The following is a 22,544-nucleotide window of genomic DNA, read 5'->3' on the forward strand; positions in this document are numbered from 1 at the left end:
TAGTTATATTGAACTTTCTTTATCTTAAAGCTAAAATGTGCTAACCTTAAATATGCTAACTAGCTGCTAGCCTCTTTTTACTTAAGTTTATATACACAAAGCTAAGCTAGCCATTCACTAGATTCAGTCTTTTTATTTGGTAAGCTAGTGAACTGTGTGCCAAGTTATTATGCATTAAAGTTGCTGAGTTTTCTCCATGTTTCACTTTCTCCACTAATATTTACGACACAGCGTATTACGGGCAGTGTAGCCAAAAAAAACTCAAACATGTTGAGATTAATCTCAGAAATTTACTGGAAACAACATGAAAATTTCTAAGTTAGTAAAGCTAACATTTGTTTTGAGAAAATTACTGAGATCTTTCTAGAAAATTTTCAACCTGTCAAATAATTTTTTTCTAGAAAATTTCTGAAGTGTTCATTTATGCCTCTTTTTCTACCACTGCGCCAAATAAGCCGTCGTCAATATTAGATTTTGCACAGCTAGCAAACCTAAACAGCTGCTAGCTTCTCGCTAATACTGTGAAAATATGTTAGCTAGAAAACTTTTTATTCTAAGGTAAACTAATAAAACGTTGATTAGTGATTATTTTCTAAGCTATAATGCTCCGAGGAAAACTAATGCGCTCTTATTTATTTCATTTTTCTAAGCTAAGATGCGCTAACTTATGCTAGCACCCTGCTAGCTGCAGTCTTCTCCTCATCCTCTCCTTTCTTTTAAAATGAAAGTTTTATTATCGACACAGTGACCTAATGAGATGGTGCTTTCTTTTTACCGTCTCCCTGTCTTGAAAAGACTAAAACCCCCAGTGCTAATAGATATAGCGTCATGTTCTCTGCCCTTTTTTTACAACAATTTGGGACCATAAGGGGGCAAAGGAGAAAAAGCAGGCTATTGATGTGCCGGGCCCTTTTGGTGACCACACTGAAAGCACATGTGGCTTTCTTTTCTCCCCCTGTGACAGTTTAATTGTATTTTCAATATAAATTGATCAAAGGGCCATTGTGAATGCACATTGGGCTGCCACATTGATTTCCACATAAGTTTTTTTTCTTCTTCCTCCTCTTAATTTGAGGAGAAGGCCAGCGGTAAATTTTCCTCACCGGCAAGGTGGGCAGCTGGGAGGGACGGGGTCACAGCAGCAGGCGTTGGAGTTCGATCCTCTGAACTGTCTTGTAATATCTTTCACAGAGGATGAGGAGGAACTCTTCAAAACCTCAAGATCTCTCTGTTTCCATAGAAATGACAGCCGACACGGCGCGTGTAACACTGTCTATCTCACATCTCAGCCCAAAGGAGACGACTCGATGGTTATTAACTGAACAGTCGTGCAGGCAGAGATAGGCAGCTTGATAGACAATCATAGAAAAGGACATTGCAGCTATAACAGAGGGAGGAAGATAATAAAGTTGAAGTGGATTGTTTTCAGCCGACCGAGTCTGTGTTTGGAAGCAGAATATTCTCCCGCTGTGGAGCACTGCAAAGAAATACAATCCTACCAAGTATTTCTGGTCCAAATTTCTTATTACACTTCAAATAACGTTAAACTAACTTACAAGTGACTCATATAAACTCGTTTTAATTCAGTAATTTATTAATATTGATGAAAAAGCGCTTGTTAAATTGGTAGTTTAATTCACTTATAACAAGACATTTTCCCATGTTATAAGTGAAATAATCTGCCGGTTCTTTTCATCCATATTAAGGAATTATTGACCCAAAACAAGCTCCCATGTTTAGGCCTGTCATATACGACATTTAAATTAATCACATTTCAGCATAAAGACAGTTCAAAGTTCTTTACATCATAAAACACAAAATAAAAAGTCATTACATTTTGTCGAGCACCGTCGTTACACATCAGATTATTAATTAATGTTTCACTGATTATGTTCCTGAACAGGTGAGTTCTTAGTCCAGATTTAAAGGAACTCAGTGTTTCAGCTGTTTTGCAGTTTTCTGGAAGTTTATTCAGAAAACTGTATTTTGGATGATAAATTATCCCAGAAGTTTCACCATAACTCATAATATAGTCGTTTTGACACTATTTTCAAGTAATATAATAATAAAGCAAGAACACATCCTCAAAGATCAATAAACTCTCATTTAACAACTGGAGCTGGAAGACATTTCAAATATCCAAAATAAATCAACAAAACGACAAATAAAATGATTCATGAAGTCTCTGGAAACAAAAAAAACTGAAGACCAGTTTGGGTAGAAAGAGAGAAAACAGAAAAACAATAAATCATGTCAATGGAAAATATGTATTTCTTGCTGAAAAGTTATCTATAGGTCAGTTTTGCCTTCTTCCACCCAAAGGATTGAGTGTTTTTGCAGAGAGAAGCGTCTCTTTGACCGGGATTCAAAGCGACGGTGAATGAAACAGTCGAGATCCTAATCCAAACGTGGTGAAACTCTGCGACGCGCTCGGCTGAGGACGGTTAGGCAGCCGAACAAAACAGTGTTAAATACTCTAATCCAGAAAGCTGTTGGCCTCGCGTGTGCCAGGCCTGATAAAACTCCATGAATTAGTAAAGCCTCCCAGCACCTGCGATGAAAAGCTTTTTAATATATGATGAGACGGGGAGACTTTGATTCCCACGTGACCCAAACACCACGCAAGAATATCCACCCTCGATCTGTCCTCAGTTTGGGCCAGAAACGGCAGAAAGTCACTCTGAAAACCGGGAAGAGACGCTGCAATCGAACCGTCTCTTTCTTTCATTGTGTCTGCAAACATTTTGACCCTCCGTGAAGTTATAATGATCATATTCATGATTACTGAAGCGGGCGAAGGAGGAGGAAAAGGGGGCTGGACGAGCTTTTGATGAGTTCTCTGAGATAAATATGTTAAGGGGGATTTGGTGGAGGAATTAAAATGTCAGCACATGCTAAGCTGCTGTTCATGTGGAGAGGCAGAAGCAGCGGTTCATCGTTTTATCACATTACTTTATCGTGTTGTATTGGGATAAACTGACAAAAAATGTCAAATGAAAAGGAAAACTGAAAAACAAAGCAATTTCATTTAAAAAGTAAAAAAATTGTGATTTAATCTAATGATTAATGCAGATGTTTTGTTTCTGGCTTTAAAAGCAGTGGTGTTCTTAAATGGTGAGCTAGGGGGGCCTTGGCCCCCTGGGAAATTGTTTTATTTTTGTCAAATTTCTAGTTTAAACATCTTATTACACTTAAAATTGGACAAAACGAACTTACAAGTAACTTATCAGCAAGATATAGATTGTTTTAAATCAATAATTCCTTAATATTGATAAAATATTGACAGATTATTTCACTTATAACAAGATATTTTACCCATGTTATAAGAACTATATTTTTTATCAATATTTAAGAATATTGACTTAAAACAAGCTCCTATGTCTATTTATGTTTGTCTTATTTCAACTTTACGGAAATATTTGTACCTAAAACTAGTCAAAAATACATCTTCAAGTAAAATGTAATAAATAAATACACAAAAAATAATAATTATATAGCTTATGGTAAAAGTAACTTTTCAGAAAAATATAGGAGCTTGTTTTATGTCAATAATTCCTTAATAAGAACTAAAATCTACTAGTAGATTATTTCATTTACAGTAAAAAGTTATTGCTAAAAGTGCAATAATTTGCATTTTTCACTAATATTAAGGAATTATTGACATAAAACCTTCTATAATTAACTGAAAGGCTACGTTGAAGTTAGTTTTGTCTTTGTTCAAGTTTATTAAGATATTTGTGTTCGAAACCAGACATATAAAACTTGGTAAGCTTTTCTGTTTTTGCAGTGTCTGAGCTCAACAACAGATATCTTTTGTCTTATAATGACTTATTGAAGTTTTTCAACCATCAGAGTGCGTTTACTTTCCGGTTTTGGTTTTGCGTAGGCTGCTTTTTCAGCGACGGCAGCGTTGTGAAAACCTCCACGACAGAGATCGTGACGACACGAGTGCAACAGTCGCCGCCGCCGCCGCAGCGAACGCAGCTTCTCTGGTGGCAGATTTTCACAGAGGCGAGGTGAAGCCACGAAGCGTGTGTCATCATAACACGGTGACAGTTTACTAAAGATGATACGAATCTGTTAAATGACACCAAACACGCTCGATCAAAGCTGTCAGCGTTTATTTGCCAAAGCCCAGATTGGTCGGAGCGCTGATGTTTGTGTGCGCGGCGTTGAAAAGTGCGACTCTGCTTTGAAAAGTGCTTTCTGCTGAGTTTCTGGTACAAAGTGATCATCGCAGGGATGTGTTTTTGACAGAGATTCCCTGTCAGTCAAGCAGTCAGCCAGTTCTCTCACTGTTATTTTTATTTTTTATTATATATTTTCTTTTTGCAGCTGGTGATAATTTTATTTTCCTTCTCAAAAAGCTGCAGCTTGGTGTTCATAAAAGCAAATTAAGCAAATGTGAAAGCTCTCATGAAGCAGAGTTTGAAACAATTAGCAGCAGAAAGCGGCAAAGTGGAAATTTATTAAAATGAGCATTACACAAACTGCTGCACTGCAAAAAAACAAATGTATTTTTGATCTAGTTTCTATCTTAGTGCACTTGGAAAAAGACAAAACTAACTTACAAATAACTTTTCAACTTGTTTTAAGACAATAATACCTTAATATTAATGAAAAAGTTGTAGTTCCACCTATAACATGGGAAAAATAATCTGCCAAAGGAACAAATATTTTTTTAATTAATATTGAGAAATTATCGACTTAAAAAAGCTCCTATGTCATTCTGAAAAGTTTCTGTTATTAATTATTACATATTTGCACTAAACTAGTTAGCCTCGTAACAAATATTACAAGATTAAATATTATAATGTTGTTTTAACAGCGTTTTCAAGTAATACTTTAATAATGGCATGATAAATGCAAGTTTGACCCTTCAAAGACTATTAAACTTTAATTTAGTAAAGAACACAACTTGAACTAGAAGATATTTTAAATATCCAAAATAAAACACAGTTTTAAAAAACAAAACGTAAATATAAACCACACATAATCAGAATCAAAATAATTAAGCTCTTTTTAACTTATTATGTGATTATTTTAGTATTTTTTCATTATAACAGATTTAGAAACTAGATAAAAATACAGTAATTTTCCAAAGGGGGCCTTGGCTCCCCTTGGCCACCATTTAAGAGCGCCACTGTGCAACAGCTCCATTTGTAATGAGAATAATTTACTCTCTTTATTAATTAGGTGTCTTCTAAATTAAATCATTTGCGCTAAATTTTACATTGATGATCTTTTTGTTTTACTTTTGTTTTCATTTTTCATTTATGTGCACTTTGTGTTGGTTTTTGGTATAAAATACGTTATAAAATGTTGAACCGCTAGAAAACCAAGACTCCTTGGTGAGATTTAATGTTTTGTGTTGTTGCCGATTTGAAATGTTTTTGCTTCGTTTTGTAGCTCCACTCGGACAGCGACAGAGAAGACGGTAGCGTGCGTTACGTCCTCACCGGCGAAGGCGCCGGGACGCTCTTCAAGATCGACGAGAAGTCCGGCGACATCCACGCCACCAAGAGGCTGGACCGCGAGGAGAAGGCCTTCTACATCCTGCACGCCAAGGCCGTCAACCGGCTCACCAACGAGGCGCTGGAGGGCGAGTCCGAGTTCATCATCAAGATCCACGACATCAACGACAACGAGCCGCGCTTCACCAAGGACCCGTACATCGCCCAGGTGGCCGAGATGTCCGACGTCGGTACGTTTCCCAAAACTCCGGGGCTTCGGGTTCATATGGCGGGGGAGCAGGACCGGTGGAGATGGGAAAAAAACAGGGAGGAGTACATTTCTAGAAAAATCAAGGACATTCCTGAGTTTGAAAAGTTAAAAAATTTGCCAGATAAACTCGAAAGTATTTAGATTTGAAGGAAAAACTTGGACATTTCTGAATTTCAAAAAGTTTCAAAAAGATTGAAAAGTCCAAAATTTTTAACAGTCAAATTTTTTTTCTGGAAGATTTCTGAGATTAATCTCAAAATTTTATAATTTTTTTGTTGGTAGCAAATGTTCAACTTTCCAATTTCAGAAATGTCAAAGTTTCTTCTAGAACATTTCTGAGATTTGAGGCTTAAAATTTTTGAGTTTTACCTCAGAAACCTCCATTTTTTTAGAGATTTTTTTTAGATTAATCTAGCAAATTTCTATTTTTTCAACCATATTAATTTTCTTTTCTCAAAAAAATGTTTTAATTTTTTTGGCAGAAATTTACTCCATCTCTTTTTTTTTTTTTAATCTATAATGGCCCTAATACACAATATTGAAAGTTTGACACCTCTTGTTTAGATGGTTTCACAGTTCGCTAGATTCGGTTTGATTTGGGACCAAAGTTGCAACATTTGTTGCATTTTCAGCTGCAGCGGTTCGCTTTCAATCAATCCAAACCCTTTGAAAAACTTGTTCCCCTCCTCGCCTGTGGGGGCGCTGCACCAAGAACCAACAACACGAAACAACACAAAAACTTCTGAAGAAGACACTGATCTCAACCTCCTTCTTCACAAAATGCACACAAAAATTAAGAAGGATCAGATTTTAGTGGTTGTAGGATTTCCCTTTAGTCTTTGACTAAAGACCAAAACACATTTTGGTCTTTAGCGCTTTAGCTTTAGCGCTAGACACACACATTTATTTTGGTTGCATTTACCCAGAATGCCCTGCTCTGTAGTCCACTTCCTGCAGCTCTAACGATGAGCTGTCATTCTGGATGTGAAAGAAAAATGTAAACTCTGGTCCACCTACAAACCTCGGTCTCGGTTTGGTTGAAGTGAACTCTGGTTCTGTTTGAATGCGTATGTGAACGTCAAGTGGGCCAGATACCGCTCCAAAGCAGGAAGTGAACTACAGAGAAAAGGCTCATGGTCTTCAGCTAAAGACTAAAATCTGATGCTAAAGAAGTTGCAAGAACTTCCGTTTTATGTCACTTTCTTCAGTGGTTCTTGGTGCAGCGCCCCCACAGGCGAGGAGGGGAAAACAGCAGCAGCTGAAAATGTAACAAATGTTGCACCTTTGGTCCCAAATGAAACCGAGTCTAGCGGACGGTCAGGTATTAGAAATTTTCCTGGAAATGAACTTGAATTTGTTGGAATAAATTACCATATTTTAGCGTAGTCGCAACCGAAACAAACAGATTTCACACAACTGCATTTGCATACATGAGTCCTATTCTTTAATATGTCATGATATCCAGCAGGTCTTTTTGTCTCTGCAGAAGCTTTTGTCTGCGACCAACTCGTAAAAACCTAAATTGATCAACATTTACTCAGGTGAAGGTTGAGCTGCATTAACAGGATTATGATTCAGACGTTATAAAACTGCGGATCAGTGGGATTTTATCAATCATCATAATGACGCCAACTCAACAAAGAGAGCACGTCTAATTAAACGAGCGATGAGGAGACCAGACTAAACAGCCGCTGCAGCAGATAATCTTTTAAACACAGTATTGTAGTCTATTAAAGCAGAATTTAATTGAATTTAATTAGCAGCACTGTCGGCTGTGTCACTGCAGAGAAGAAGTGTGGATTTTAATCCTTGCGGCTGCTGAAGCCGCACCGTCACTCTCCTCCGAATGAAAGTTTAATTCTGGCTCTAAAAGCGGCTCATGAATATAGATAAACAACACAGAAAGGCTCCCAATCGATAGCAGCATGAAAAACATAAGAAGAGTGTCTCGGGGCGACTGCGGTCAGACATGTGACACAGTTGTCACTCGGTTCAGCAACCCCGAGTGAGAGAGGGCCGGCACTTATCTGAGGGCAGCACGGGTGCCCATGGCAACAGGCGAGGTGTGATGTCAGCGCATGGCAGAGCATGTGTTCACGAGTGACTGCGCCGAGACGCTGCTCCTTTAAAAGTGACACTCGCTTTCGCTTTTATTGCAGCAGACAGCATTGTCACATTGAACACAGGTTGATCAAACCTGGGCTCCTTCTTTAGAAAGGAAGAGATGGCACTGTCCCAGTAATGAGCAATTAATCGCAGGATAAATTAATTTCCATTCGCATGATTTATTGTTTTTCTCTTTCTACCAAAAACTGGATGACAAAAGTCTTCAGTCTGAATCTTACCAAGTATTTTTGGTTTAGTTTCTGGTGCAAATTTCTTACTACACTTGAAATAAGACAAAACAAATTCTTAAGTAACTTTTCAACCACAAATAGGAACTTGTTTTAAGTCAATAATTCCTTAATATTGATGAAAAAGTATAAGTTGCTTTGGCAGATCATTTCACTTATAGCAAGATGTTTTTCCCATTTTATAATTCAAATAGTCTGCCAGTGGAACTAGTACTTTTTCATCAATATTAAGGGATTATTGACTTAAGTAAGCTTCTATATGTTGCTGAAAGCTTATATATAAGCTAGTTTTGTTTTATTTCAAGTGTATGCTAAAAACTAGGCCAAAAATACTTGGTCAGATTTTGTATTTTTGCAGTGTTGTGCACTTAAAGAACAATTTTGTTTACAGAGACTTCATAATTCATTTTATTTCTCATTTTTGTTGCTTTATTTATTTATTTTGAACATTTCTTTCAGTTTCAGTGTTAAATGTTCATTAAGTTTGAAAGTTTATTGATCTTTAGAAAGTGTTCTTGCATTATTATGTCATTATTACCACTTGAAAATGGTTTCAAAACAACAATATTATTGTTTATTGCAATAATTACTGGGGAAATTTAGTATTGTGACAGGCAGAAAAGCACAAAACCTTTAATAAATTCAGTGTTCTTGGACTTATTTGATAAAAATGACTATATCTGGTGCTATCAACTTTTGGGGGGATTTTAAGTCTTTTTTGGGTTGGAAACTGTCAGACCTGGCAACCCTGCGCACTGATGATTACAGGCAGAGAAAAAAGCAGCAGGAGAAGAAGAAAATCCTGTGATGTGATCGCTCCTGACTTAAAGATTTAAAGGTGACTGATGTGGATCTGTGACAGAAAAAAGCCTCTTTGAGTCTAATTCCATTGTCAGAGGTATTAGCGATCAGGGTTCGCTGAACTTCCTGGAGAATCTCCCCGAACCGCCGCCGAGCTGCGCCTCAGTTTGACGGTTCTAGTTTTAACGTCTCCCTTCGCCTCGGCTCACATCAAATTAGCAAACTTCCATCAGGTCGCTCTCTTCTTCTGTTGCACAATTCTGTATTTATAGCACTTTGCCATTAAATATTTCTACTCAATTAATTTCCCTCAGCATGTAATGAGGCAACACTTGGCCCGCAAGGCGCCGTTTGGGAGCTAGCGCTTGGCTAACGGTCTCCCTTTGTTCTTTCTGGAAGAGAAACCGGATATGTTCACCTGCCATCCAGGCACAAATACTCACCGCTCCGCTTTAACTTTTCTACAGTTTATCACATTAAACATCCAAAACTGTGTTTGCTAGGGTTTCTGCTAGAGATGAAGAAAACATAGAAAAGTGTAAGGGGGATAATCAGGGAGGATTTATAGGGATTAACATTAGTGTAGGTTATTTTTTTAACATTGGTTTCTGTCAATGCTAGCAATTTTTAGCAATGATATTGGTCGACGTTAGCCATTTTTAAACATATCGGTATCAACTAATGTTAGCCATTTGGTATCAGCCTTTGTTAGCCATTTGTTAACATTAGTATCAGCTAACGTTAGTCATTTGTTAACATTAGTATCAGCTAACGTTAGCCATTTGTTAACATTAGTATCAGCTAACGTTAGTCATTTGTTAACATTAGTATCAGCTAACGTTAGCCATTTTTAACTTTGGTATTGCTGAAATTAACCATTTTTTAAAATGTATTTTTTCTGTCAATGTCCGACGTTAATCATTTTTTAACATTGGTTTTTGTTGATGTTCGCCATTTTTAAACATTGCTATCATCCGATCTTAGCCTTATTTCAACATTGGTATTAGCCACTGTTAGCTGTTTTTAGACATACTGTACCAACTAATCCTAGCAATTTTTTAACATATCAATATTGGCTGATTTTTAGTCATTTTTAAACATATTGGTAACAACAATAGATTTATTTTTTAACATCAGGATCAGCCAATTGTAGTCATTTTTTACATACCGTATTGGCCAATATTAGCTGTAACATATTGGCTAATTGTAGTTATTTATTTTATCTTATCAGCATAGCCCAATTTAAATAATTTTATAACAAATCTGTACCCGTTTTTTAATATATCGGTATTGGCCGATATATATTTTTTGCATTGATGTCAGTCCATGTTAGCTGTTTTGTCAGTAAACATCAGGTATCAGCCAAAATAAGAATATTATAATCAGATATCGATCAGTAAAATCCAAATAAAATTAAAACTCAGAGCAGTAATGCAACAAAATGTGAAGAAGCTGAATACTTTTCCAGGCTCAGTATTTGTTTCTCAGACTTTCTGGAACCACGGAAACGTTGCTGGGCGTCTTGGGGTTTGCAGACAGAGATATGTTTACATTAGGGCCAATCGATTAGCTGTGGAGATCAATCATGTGTGGGGATATACACGGCGTCGTGATAAAGATTGCTTCTGGTAACGTAAAGAGACAGAAACGATCATTCACATTCAGAGGAGGACCGGACGTCTCATCAGACGGAGCATCGGCCCGACCGATTATCCAGAGGCTCATTCTTCAGCCGCCATGTGAATCATCGTCCTGATGCTGTTTTCTCGCCGCAGGCACCTCGGTGATCCAGGTGACGGCCACGGACGCAGACGACGCCACCTACGGCAACAGTGCCAAGGTGGTGTACAGCATCCTGGAGGGCCAGCCGTACTTCTCCGTGGATCCGGAAACAGGTCAGCATCGCCTCCAAAGGTCAAACTTTAACGCCTTTCACTTCAGTTGGCTGGTTTTAAAGGATTATTTACACAAAAACTTCACAATAAGACCATAAACACTTGATAAATCTTTAATAACTGTTTATTATTAGGGGTAAAAAGGAGGCAAAATCTACTGGTTCACTCGTTCACCTCTTTTTCCTTCATTTTTTACTTTTATTTTCTTTAGTTTCATTTTTGTTTATTTGTTATTTCTTCTTCCTTCTAATATTTACTGTCCTGGTTTATTTGATTCTTTTAGTTTAGTTTTTGTTCTTTTAGATTTTCCTCCCAAAATCCAGAATTTTTTTAATGTATTTTTGAATTTTTCTTTTTTATTTCAGTTTTTTTCATATTTTTAATTTTAAAAGATTTATTTTTGAACTATTTTTATAATTGTCTTTTAATTTGCTTCTACTTTTAAGTTTAGGTTTTTTTGACATTAAATATTACTTTTACTTATCCTTTTCTTAATTCAAAAACTTCTCTTATTTGGATCAAATAACTATGAGAAAACTGATGCTTCAGCAGATAACGAGCCATTTTGATAACCTTTTATTGATTATTTTTGTAAATTAAAGTTTCTTCCATTGGGTCCACCTAAATATTTAGTAAAAACTGAAAGTGGCGTCCTGCCAGAGCAGCTGAGCTCCAGCGCCGCTCCACCTACAGACTGGGTGCTGCCTGCAGGCGCCACTGTGAGGAAAACACAAGCAAACAGAAACACAGAAGCTGAACTAGAACAATCCCTGACAAGAGAACGCAGTGAAACCAGCCTCGTTTTCCCAGAAACCCGCCCGCCTCGCCTCCTCTGAAGCCGCCGCCGCCGCCGGGTGGAGCGGGGAGGGGATTTGCTGCAAATCAGCCGTCCTAAAGATCTACTTTTAATCATTACTGCGCGCTTTGGAACGCATCCCGCTCGCGTCTAAACAAAAGAGTCAGGGAAAAAAAAAGCCATTTGCAGATTAGTGAGGGGATTAACAGTAATATGGTTTATCCCACATGTGGTATGTAAGCTGACATCCCCTCTTACACAAAGACATGCCTGGACATCGCGTTATAAGCAGGATTTGTTTCCCACTCCTCCTCTTCTTCTCTGGGTATTGTAGTCATTAAGGAATGACAAAGGTGGAAGCAGGAAGTGAAGTCGCCTGATAAAAACGAAAGAAAAGTTGATCTGAAACATCCTCCGCCTTCTCCCTCGTCATTTTAAATCATATTCTGCTCAAACTGAAACCTTAAATGTTTCGCTTTAGGTGAAATTCATTTATTTAGCGTATTTTAGAGTTGCTATCAGTCGATGTTGGCCATTTTTTAACATATTGGCCAATGTTGGTTATTTTTAACATATTAGTATCAGCTGATTTTGGAATTGGTCGATGCTAGTCGTCATTTACCATATCAAACGACTGATGTTAGCCTTTTTTAAGGATTTGATTAGCTGCTGTGTAACATCAGCATTAGCGAATGTTAGCCATTTTTAACGTTGAAATTGGTCCAGTTTAGCAGTTTTGTACTGTTGGAATTGGTCAGTCGTTTTTTAACGATCTGGCCATTCTTAGTTGTTTTGTAACGTCAGTATCAGCTGATGTTAGCTGTTTTTTAACGTATCGATATCGATCAGTGTTCTTTATTATATCAGCACAGGCCGATTTTAGTCACTTTTAACAGCTGTACCAGTTGATGTTATCCGTCTTTTAACATATTTGTGTCGCTCCTTGTAAGTTATTTTTCTGTATGTCTGTAGGCTGATGCTAGCTGTTTTCAGCATCGGTATAATGCCAGTATCTGCCCCCCTGGTAAAATGCATGTTTTCATTGTTTTCCATTGAAAACTAAAGAAAAGTTGATTCAAAACATCCTCCATCTCTTCACTTGTCACGTTAAATAATATTCTGCTCTTCCTCAAGCCTCAGTTCCTGAAAGTTTAGCTTTATTCAAGGTGAAATTTATTAATTTTGCATCGTTCTGAGTTTGAACTCCCACCAGCTTCTTTGCTTCAAATGAAAGCGTTTAGCAGCAGCCTGGATTTGGGGCCTGATGGGAGTCGCGCACACCTTTTCAGCATGCTGCCAATTACCGCCTCGCTCTGTCCCGACGCCAAGCCGAAGGTGTTTCAAGGAGCAGGCGACTCCTTGGCGCTATAATGGTGCAAACATCAACAGAGGAGACGATAAACGATCCTGGAAGCTTTCAGATGTCGCTTCCACTCTGAGAAAATTAAAGATTGTGCTTTTTGGCTTAAAACACATACAGTGATTCAATAATTTGTTTTCAAGACACACAAGTCAAAAAGAGGGAGAAATGTTTTTGTGAACTGCTTAATGTTTGATACTTTTTATTTTAGGTTATTTTGTGTTTCTATTTGTGAGTAAAACATTCATCCTCACTTGTTGTTCAAATGCAGCCGAAATTCAGTTTAGTTGTCATAAAAAAAACAAACAAAACAGGAAAAGAAACTTGTATAATTTAAGTTACAACAATGTTTAATTTCCCTCTGGGATCAATTCAGTGTTTCTTTTAATTGAACTGAATCATTTTTGTGCTTATCTATGATCAATAAAGACGATCAAATCAGTGCAGGTCTGATTAAGCCGAACCAGGTGTGAATATTCATCTTTGTTAATGAACTGAATCTTTAACCGTCTTACTAAATTACATCTGGGTTGTAATGAATAAACTGGGCTGAATTTAACTTGATCCTTTTTTAATTTAGTAAATTATATTTCATTTACTTTGATTGACTTGGATTGAAAATGACTGAGTCTGGTACGGAAACAAACTGGGCTGAATTGGACTGTTTGTAATCTGATCATGTTTTAGGTTATTTTGAAATGATTTGGTGCGAATCAAACTGGACTAGAATTCAATTCTAGTTGGATAATTTGCAGTTGGTTCCATTCCATTGGTTTTCCTAGACAAACAGCTAATTGTAGTAATTTAATATACTAAATTGTACAATATTTCAGTTGGTCTAATTGAAATTTGCAGCATTGATTTATATATATTTGATATATCAATCAATATATCAGTAGGACATTGTGTCCTACTGGTCGTATTTCTAGCATGTACCCATATCATGCATAACCAGGGCTTATTTGTATATTTCTACAGATTTTCATAGGAAAATTAGATGGGAGATATTTTCATGGTCCAGGTGCCAGAGCAGTCAGTGACCACATCATCAGTTTGTGTTCACAGCAGCCATGTTTAGTCCGCTTTAATCCAACTCCAGGTCTGGTTCGTTTGGGGCGGTGTGAATGTGTAATCAAACTCTGACAAAGCAAACTGGTGCGGTTTGAATGCATGTGTGAACGCCAAGCAGACTGGAAACCGCTCCAAACGAAGGAAGCGGACTATAGCACAGGGCATTCTGGGTAAATATAACCAAAACAAATGAGTTAGCCTAGCGCTAACAGGAGAAATGACTCATGGATGTTTGCCAAATATAACAGACAAATCCTACAACTGCAAACATCTGACTCCACTCCTTTTTTGTTTCCATTTCATGAAGGAGGAAGTTGAGTTCAGTGTCTTCTTCTGTGGTTTTTGGTGCAGCGCTACCACAGGCGAGGAGGGGAACAACTTTTTCAAAGGCTGCAGATCTTTTGACTCATTTTTAAACAGCTGAAAATGTAAAAAAAAAAAATGTTGCAATTAGAGCTGGGAAAAAATCTTGTTTGAAATATTTGATGTTTTAAAAAAGTGGCTTCTGTGAGTTGTACTACAAAGTATTGGGGCCATGCTACAAAAAGTTTTAACTACAAGATGCTCAAGATTCCTCATTTAAATATTTAACATTTTTTGTCATGAAGGAGTTTTCATGAAATTAATACTTCATTCTAATATTACGGCTTAAAACTTTACTATTCTATTATTTCATATTTATCGTTGTACGACTGCATTCTGGTAATATTGTGACTTTATTCCCAAAATAAAAGAAAAAATCTTAGTCTTGCTCTAAAACTTTGTCATAGAGTTGGGTTTAAATAAATACAGGCTGTGAATCAAGATGGCCGCCCTCAGCATACTAAGATGATCTATGAATGAAATGAAATGAAATTTTATTCGAACATGATACAAATACAAATATAAAAATAAAATAGTGCACAGTAACAAGAAGTGCATAAAAAAGAAGTTTCAGTTAACATATCATGCTCAAAATGGGGTAGGAAGAAGTGAGAACTTATAAACTCCTACCTCTAAACACTTGAGACTTTAGAGTCCTACTGTCATTAAAAAAATCAAAATCAAAGTGGCAGTCAGAAGTAACAGTTACTAATATTTACCTATACATTTTCCCATTTTATGCTGGTTTGTCTTTCTATGGAAAATGAGTACATTGGTAAAAGAAACAGATTTTCTGAAAATTAAGTCTTCAAAACCAAAAATTAGTCATTTTGATTCCCAGTTTATTTGAGTTTGTAAAACTGATTTTGTTTCCTGTTTGTTTGCTTTTTTAATTTGGGAGATAAATCTGGATTTAATCCTGCTGTTTTGTTGTTTTTTCGTCCCCAGGTCTGGTCAAGACGGCGCTGCCCGGCATGGACCGGGAGGTGAAGCAGGACTACCAGGTCGTGATCCAGGCCAAAGACATGGCGGGCCAGATGGGCGGGCTCTCAGGAACCACCACGGTCAGCATCACCCTGTCGGACGTGAACGACAACCCGCCACGCTTCTCCAAGAGTGAGCACAGGCCTTCTGGACACACACACACACACACACACACACACACACACACACACACAGTGACCAGTCAACAGCAGGAGTCGGTGCCAGGCTGGCAGCCCCCATCTGGTGTCAGTTTCAAAATGAATTTGGATTATTGCAGGGAGCTCTGGGTTGTGTGCGACTGCGGCGGACCTCTTAAAGGCACAGAATAATTAAATATAGAGCCATATGACGGAGCGAAGGGTCCCGAAAGTGCATCAGATCAGGCCTGTAATCCCTATTAAACGGAGAGAGAGCATTCCCTGGGCTTTATCTCCACTCCTCTTCCTCGCTCTTTGTCTCTGTCCGACTATTAAGTCGTTGCTCTGCAGCTTTTTACTCCATAAAACCGCTGTTCTCACTTTAGAGCGCCAACCGGCCTCGGTGCATTCCTCTTTCAGCCATCAATCCACATGCAGGCCGACTCGCCTTTCTCTCCCGTCTCTTCCTCCTGTGCATCTGTCCACATCGGATGGACAGATTACCGTCCTCCTGCCTCCCTCCTCCCTCGCTCTGTTTGGTGTGGCAGGACAACATGGCTGCAGGGATGCCGGCGAAGCCTCCAGTTAGCGTCGGCAGGCCACAGCGCTGCCAGAATGATGGAGAGCAGCAGAGGTTCATGGGACGGTTTTTAGGGAGTTAGTGAGGAGGAGGAGAAGAATTTCTCTCCTGCTGTGTTGATTCCTCCATTCATAAAACGATCTATCCGTCCGTCTCTCTGTTTTTTGCTGCAGTCTGACCTCTGTCCACTAAATCCTTTATGACCTTTTCTATAAATAGCTTAAAAACTGACAAAACAGGGATTGAGGGACTGTGTAACTCTGAGCCTGGAAACGTATTGAATTTACACGTTCACGCGCGGCGAGCCCGGTGGCAGACGCTGTCATCTCCACGGCGATAGAACGAGGGAGGGCAAGGGAGGACGGAGAGACAGACAGACAACAAAAAAAATAAATAAACGATAGAGAGAGAGAGAGCAGGAAGAGGAAGAGAGATTGTAACGGGACACCCAAAGGAGGAAGAGTGTCAGGAAGCGATATCATTGTTGTCTGCCGGAGTGATGCCTCTTCTTCTGCTCCTGATGCTAAATACCTGTTAGCCTCAGGGAAACCTTCGCGCAGAGCTTCCCCCTTTCAGTGAATGTGTTTGGAGTTAAGTGTCACACAGACCTGCCGACTCAGGCGTTGCCAAAACACTGTCAGCATGTTTTATTAGTGAGTGTGTGCTGTTTGTCTCCGCGGGCTGCGCGCGCGTACATCACAGCCGATTCGGTTAAGCATACTGGATGCAGCCATCAATCCGTCGCCTCGACCAGAACCAGGAAATCATCTGGCGCATAAAAAAAGAAAAACCAAAAACAAGAGGCAATTAATTTATGTTGAGCAAATTGGCCTAGGATTTATGCTGCGCGGGGTTTGTAGCGAGTCGGTTTGGAAGCGAAAGATGTTTTACATCTAAGGGCGATAAATCTATTCACACGCTCCCGATTCGCTTCGACCTGAACTCTGTGACTCATCCACTTACCCTGCTGCTTTTCACATTAACAAGGTCAGAAAAGACATTTTCTCTCTTAGTAGTTCCATCAGGGAGGAGCTTTATCTGTTTTTGGCCTGTTTTTATAAAAAATTGTCAACATTTGAAAAGATGAAAAGATTTGACCTCGGTTGTCATGACCACACACTTCGGACTTTTCTCTCATCATATTTGCTAAAAATGTTGAATGTCACATTTTACATGTTTTTGTACTTCAATGTGGGTCTCTACTGCTTCTAAAAACAACCCAACACTGCAAAAACACAAAATCATACCAAGAATTTTTGTTTAATGTCTAGTGGAAATAGCTTACCATGCTTGAAATGAGGCAAAACTAACTTACAAATAACTTTTCAGCAAGATAAATACACTTGTTTAAAAAAAAATACTAGTTCCACTGGCAGATTATTTCACTTATAACAAGACATTTCCCCATATAAGCAGAATAATCTTCCAGAACTGTCATTTTCATCAATAAGACAAAACTAGCTGACTTTCAAAAAGATGTAGGAGTTTTTTCAAGTCAATAAATCCATAATATTGATGAAAAAGTACCAATTCCTCTGTAGATTATTTCACTTAAAACATGGAAAAAAGTTCTTACTTATGAAATAATCTTCTAGTGAAACTAGTTCTTTAATTTTTATCAATATTAAGCAGTTATTTATGTAAACAAGCTTATTTATCGTGTTGAAAAGTTACCCATAAGTTAGTTTTTTTTAGTAAGATTTTGTGCTTTTGGAGTGAAGTGTTAAAAAAAAGTCACCCAGTTGTTTTTAGGCAGTAAGTTGATGTTTTTTGGTAACTGGAAAATGGTCCATTTATAAAACCTCCGGAATGTACCAGACAGCGGCCGTTACCTAGCAACCCCAGAGAAGCCCAGCCCGTTACCTAGCAACCCCAGAGAAGCCCAACCCGTTACCTAGCAACAGTAAAGTAACAAGAGGCCCTAAAGGAGACCTTTCTCAAAGCAGCTCAGAACAGGCAGATCTGTCCAGACTAATATCTCATAATGCAAGAATGATTTTATACAAAAAAATGTGACAAGTTTTGTATCGACCACAGATTTATCCTAAACTGTTCAAGGAAACATAAACATTTAATTTCCCTTTTGGATTAATGAAGTATTTTCAAATATCAGGTCACTTGTACCAATCTGACTCCAGGTTTTTGATCTCTCTCTCCTTGCAGCCCTGTACGAGTTCAGGGTGCCCGAGTCCAACGAGTTGGGCTCCACGGTGGGAGTCATCCACGCCATGGACGCCGACATCGGCCAGAACGCCGAGATGAACTATAAGATCATCGGGAGCGACGGGCCGGGCGTGTTCGACGTCTTCGCCAACAGGAGCACGCAGGAAGGCGTCATCGTGCTCAGAAAGGTCAGCAGCTCTACACCTTCTGTCACATTACAAACTGGATGTTACTGGGATGACAGACCAACGCAAAGCAGTGAAAAACGTTATGCAGAAATCTGAAAAGCATTTCAGAGGCTCTGATTTCAGCTTTCCATTCTGGGAGTTGTGCAGCAGCGTGGAGATGCAAGGATGGAAGAATTTCTGTTTAATTACGAGAATATAATTATAAGAATAAATACATAATTTTTAAAAAAAGTAATTTTACTGAGAGAAACGCTTCTAGAGTTACCAAGATGTGACATAAAAATATATGCAAAATATAATCAAAGTCTGAGTAAACAGAAGCTATAAAACACGATTGTGAAGCAAGATGGCCGCCGTAGGCATGGCGACACCGCTGACTATGAAAACCTAAAGAGAGCAATTATGAAAAAAACAACATATTTTACAAATATTCTGCAAAAAACTAAAGTTTGATTTAAAAAATAAAATAAAATACTAGTTCTCTTGTCAAATTATTTCACTTGTTACAAGACATTTTTATTTTTTCCCCATGTTTTAGGTGCCATAATCTGCCAGTGGAACCATTTTTATTAACCAGTATTAGGGAATTATTGACCTAAAATCAGCTTATATCAAATTTAATATGATGTTACTGCTAGAAACTAGACCAAAATACTTTTGTATTTTTGCAGTTTTGTTCTGCTGGCAGATTATTTCATTTACACGATATTTTTCCCATATTTTAAGTGAAATAATCTACAATGTACCTAGTAATTTTTCATCAATATTGAGGAATTATTGAATGCTTGATTTGCACGAGAAACCAGACAAAAATACTTAAGATGAGACATTTATTGGAAAGAATCTGAATTAAATACATTTAGTTTTTCCATATGTGACACAAAGTAAAATAATCTCTAACTTTGTGTCGCTGTGCATGATCCCTCATTTCAGTTGGATGTGTTCTGCAGATATGACGGCATTTAGCCTAAAGAGACTCACATCTCCAGCAGCTGAAAGCGTTTTCCCCTCAGTCTTGTCTGTAAGGCTGTCTTCAGTCTAATTGATGAAAGCGTTTATTCCTCCTCAGAGGCCGTCTGCAGACAGCAACAAGATTAAAACACAGAAACCACCACCATCAACTGCATGTTTCTCTGAAAAGACTCATTTAATGTAGATTTTTATTAACACTCAGAGCTCATCAAAGCAAGACGTGGCTCAGGAGCCTCTAATTGAGCAAATAAGTTCCCATTTTCCAGCCACACAGGCTGCATAACAACTCCAGAGTGCATGAACATCCTGTGTACACCAGGCAGAGAGGATTGTTGCTGCTGTTACAAACCGCGTAGACTCTGTGTAAATCTGTGTTTTTTCTCCTAAAAGAACAACAAACACAGATAGGATATTAAACTTTTGATCTTGGAGATTTTCAGTGCTTGTTTACACTGCGAGCAGCTTCTGGTGGGGTCTATTACTGCAGCAAACACACACCTCTGCAGCTTGGCGCGTGTTTACAGAGCAGCCGCGCTCAGTCAGAGGTTATGTTGTTTTAATGCCTACTTTATTAAGTAGTTTCTACACATCAGCGGGGTGCAGTTTAACTGTGACCCGCAGCGCTTTCTTGCATCACTCTGGAATATTTACATCAAAATAGGATTAGGTTTTAGTTGGTGCGTTGCATGAAGAACAGGCTGGCTGCTTCAAAGTAAAAGCTTTTCCATTTGGGCTTTTATGTGATGAATTGTTGTTGGTCCTTATTAAAGACAGGGCTGCACACTGCAAAAACACAAAGTATTTATCCAGCAAATACCTTAGTTCACTTCAAGTAACATTTCAGCAAGATATAAAAACTCGTTAATTCCTGAATCTTAATTTAAAACTGTGCTAGTTTCACGTCAGATTATTTAATTTAAAACTGTTAAAAGTGAAATAATCTGCTAGTATAACTTCTAAGTTTATTTTAAAGAAATGTTTTACTTTGAATAAGTTCTTATATCTTGCTGAAAAGTTACCTGTAAATTAGTTTTGTCTCATCTTATCTTAGATATTATAATAGAAACGACTGCAGACCAAAAATACTCTGTAAGATTTTGTGTTTTTACAGTGTAAGGTTGGAAACTGTTACCAAACTAAAACGGCTCTATCTTGCACAGCGCTGCAGCCCTTGTTTAAAGAGGAAGTAAACAGTTTACAGGAGTCCAGATAAATTCGGCCCAGTCCGGTTTGTTTTAACAGAGTCCAGTTCGGGGTAATAGGATCCTCTGAGGATTCACAGGGAGTCGGAGCGGAGAGTTCCTCTTTAACAGGAAGAGACCTCCAGCAAAAGCCGGACTCCGTGAGGGCAGCCATCTGCCTCGCCCGGCTGGGGATTAATGCACCAACAGCATCACTGGATTAGACTTGTGCATCCGAAGCCAGGCTGAATGCCGCACAGTGCAGGGCTGAGATGTAAATACAGCAGCGATGAAAGTAAATACCCTTTTAAAAAGTTAAATGAGCGATGTGATTTAATGGAACTAAAGTAGACGATCATCAAGGATAAATCTGCTCCACATACGGTGGAAATGTAAGGTATTCGTAGCGAAGACGTTCAGCGTTTGTGATGTAAATTGTTGGATGTTCACAGCTTGATTTTCTCTGGTGTATACAAGCTGAAATCACACGCAGGGACGGCGGCCTTGTGTTGCTCTGTTCCCCATTTCATTACCAGATTGATGCTCGCAGAGCACTGCATAGCTGTGAAATGCATTAACAAACAGAAAAGTTTAAATGTGTGCATTCATAAAGGCAACCTGAGCCTTTGAACTCTGTGTGAAACAAAACATAAAACCCAACAAATGCAGGATTCAGCATTATTAGGAGTTTATTGACTTATAAACGGTCACTATATAATTCCATGCAGACAATATACTAGAGACAGAAGCAATTCCCCCAAGCATGGGATATGTCAAAATATGTCAAAAACGCAATAAAAGTAAATAAATAGGTCAACGACAGATTAGCCGAATTGTTAAGGACCCTTGAAACATTAACAGAAAATAATTAGCAGTCCTTTTTCAGGATCTTTAATAGTTTCATACACAAATGTATCAAATGTAATCGAATTCCACTATGGAGTTCTGTTCTGCTGTTTTGTTCAGATAAAACAGATCCAAGCAGTAAAAACAAAATGATCCAAACAATCTCAGTGTCAAGCAGTTCACTGTTGAACTTTGGTAACTCTATCAAGTTTTCGTTAAGTTATGTTTTATAACAGCGCCCCCCGGTGGCTGGAGGAATGAACAGGAGATAGGCTAGCTGAAGTTGGCTGAACATTCGCAGTTTATTTTTGCCCAACTCTTTGAAGAACCTTGCTTTACTGGATTTGATTTAAAGATGCAAATTATAGCTAAACATCAACAACAGCCCACAAACTAAATGCAGAAATAAAGTCATTCACAAAGCCGAGTGATGATAAAAAAGTTTCTTAAGCAAGTTAGATTGTAAATATATCAATAACCCAACAAAATCATATTTAATGTGAAAAACTTGAATTTAGGACGCTTTGCAGTATTATCAATGTATTAATGGGTTTGAAATTTTTTATAGGGATTAAAAATTAAATTTCTAGCTTTTTCATCCCAGATTCAATTTAGAATTTTATTTATTTATTTTTTGCTTTCTTTTTTAGAAAAAAAAAATACAAAAGCCCAATTTATGTTCAAAAAGTGGCTTTTTTTCAATCATCCATTTTTGTTGCCAGGCTATGGACATTTTTGTTTTATTTCAAGAATATAGTTATAATGTTAGCAGAATAAATACGCAATTTTGTCAGAATAATGTCCTGAAATTACGAGAAAAGTCATTTTAATGAGAAAAATGTTTGGATTATTAATTTGTTGGCCTTTTTCATGATAAAAATTACTTTATTCTCTGTATATTATGACTTAATTCTCATGATATTAAGACTTTTTTCTCGTAAAAAATAAATAAATCTCAGCCTGACCACTGGAGAAAAATCTAGATGATCTGTTTGAAATACATTTATGAACCGTCAGATCAGGCTTCTGCATGTTGGTGTTCCCACTAAGTCCTGAATATGCCCAATTTGGATTGTCTTGGCCCTTTTATCGCTGCCTGTGGGGTTTTCCCTGACTGGGAACGAGAATA

The 22,544-nt window shown here is 38.0% G+C and overlaps 1 protein-coding gene across 2 annotated transcripts in view; it reads left to right on the top strand.

The window, feature by feature from the left end:
• The window catches only part of LOC106951417 (cadherin-6-like), a 97,466-nt gene that overhangs the window by 48,835 nt on the left and 26,087 nt on the right, over positions 1–22,544 (top strand). The window contains exons 3-6 of one of the 2 annotated variants that reach the window (XM_015038952.1): positions 5,410–5,704; positions 10,655–10,774; positions 15,313–15,480; positions 18,229–18,416. In XM_015038952.1, the coding sequence (XP_014894438.1) occupies positions 5,410–5,704; positions 10,655–10,774; positions 15,313–15,480; positions 18,229–18,416 (771 nt within the window). Of the gene's footprint in view, positions 1–5,409; positions 5,705–8,841; positions 8,917–10,654; positions 10,775–15,312; positions 15,481–18,228; positions 18,417–22,544 lie in introns of those variants that run through there. The other variant, XM_015038953.1, reaches the window with a different exon arrangement.

This window comes from Poecilia latipinna, unplaced genomic scaffold (genome assembly GCF_001443285.1).
Source record: "Poecilia latipinna isolate Pla-1442-1.1 unplaced genomic scaffold, P_latipinna-1.0 Scaffold458, whole genome shotgun sequence".
NCBI lineage: Eukaryota > Metazoa > Chordata > Actinopteri > Cyprinodontiformes > Poeciliidae > Poecilia > Poecilia latipinna.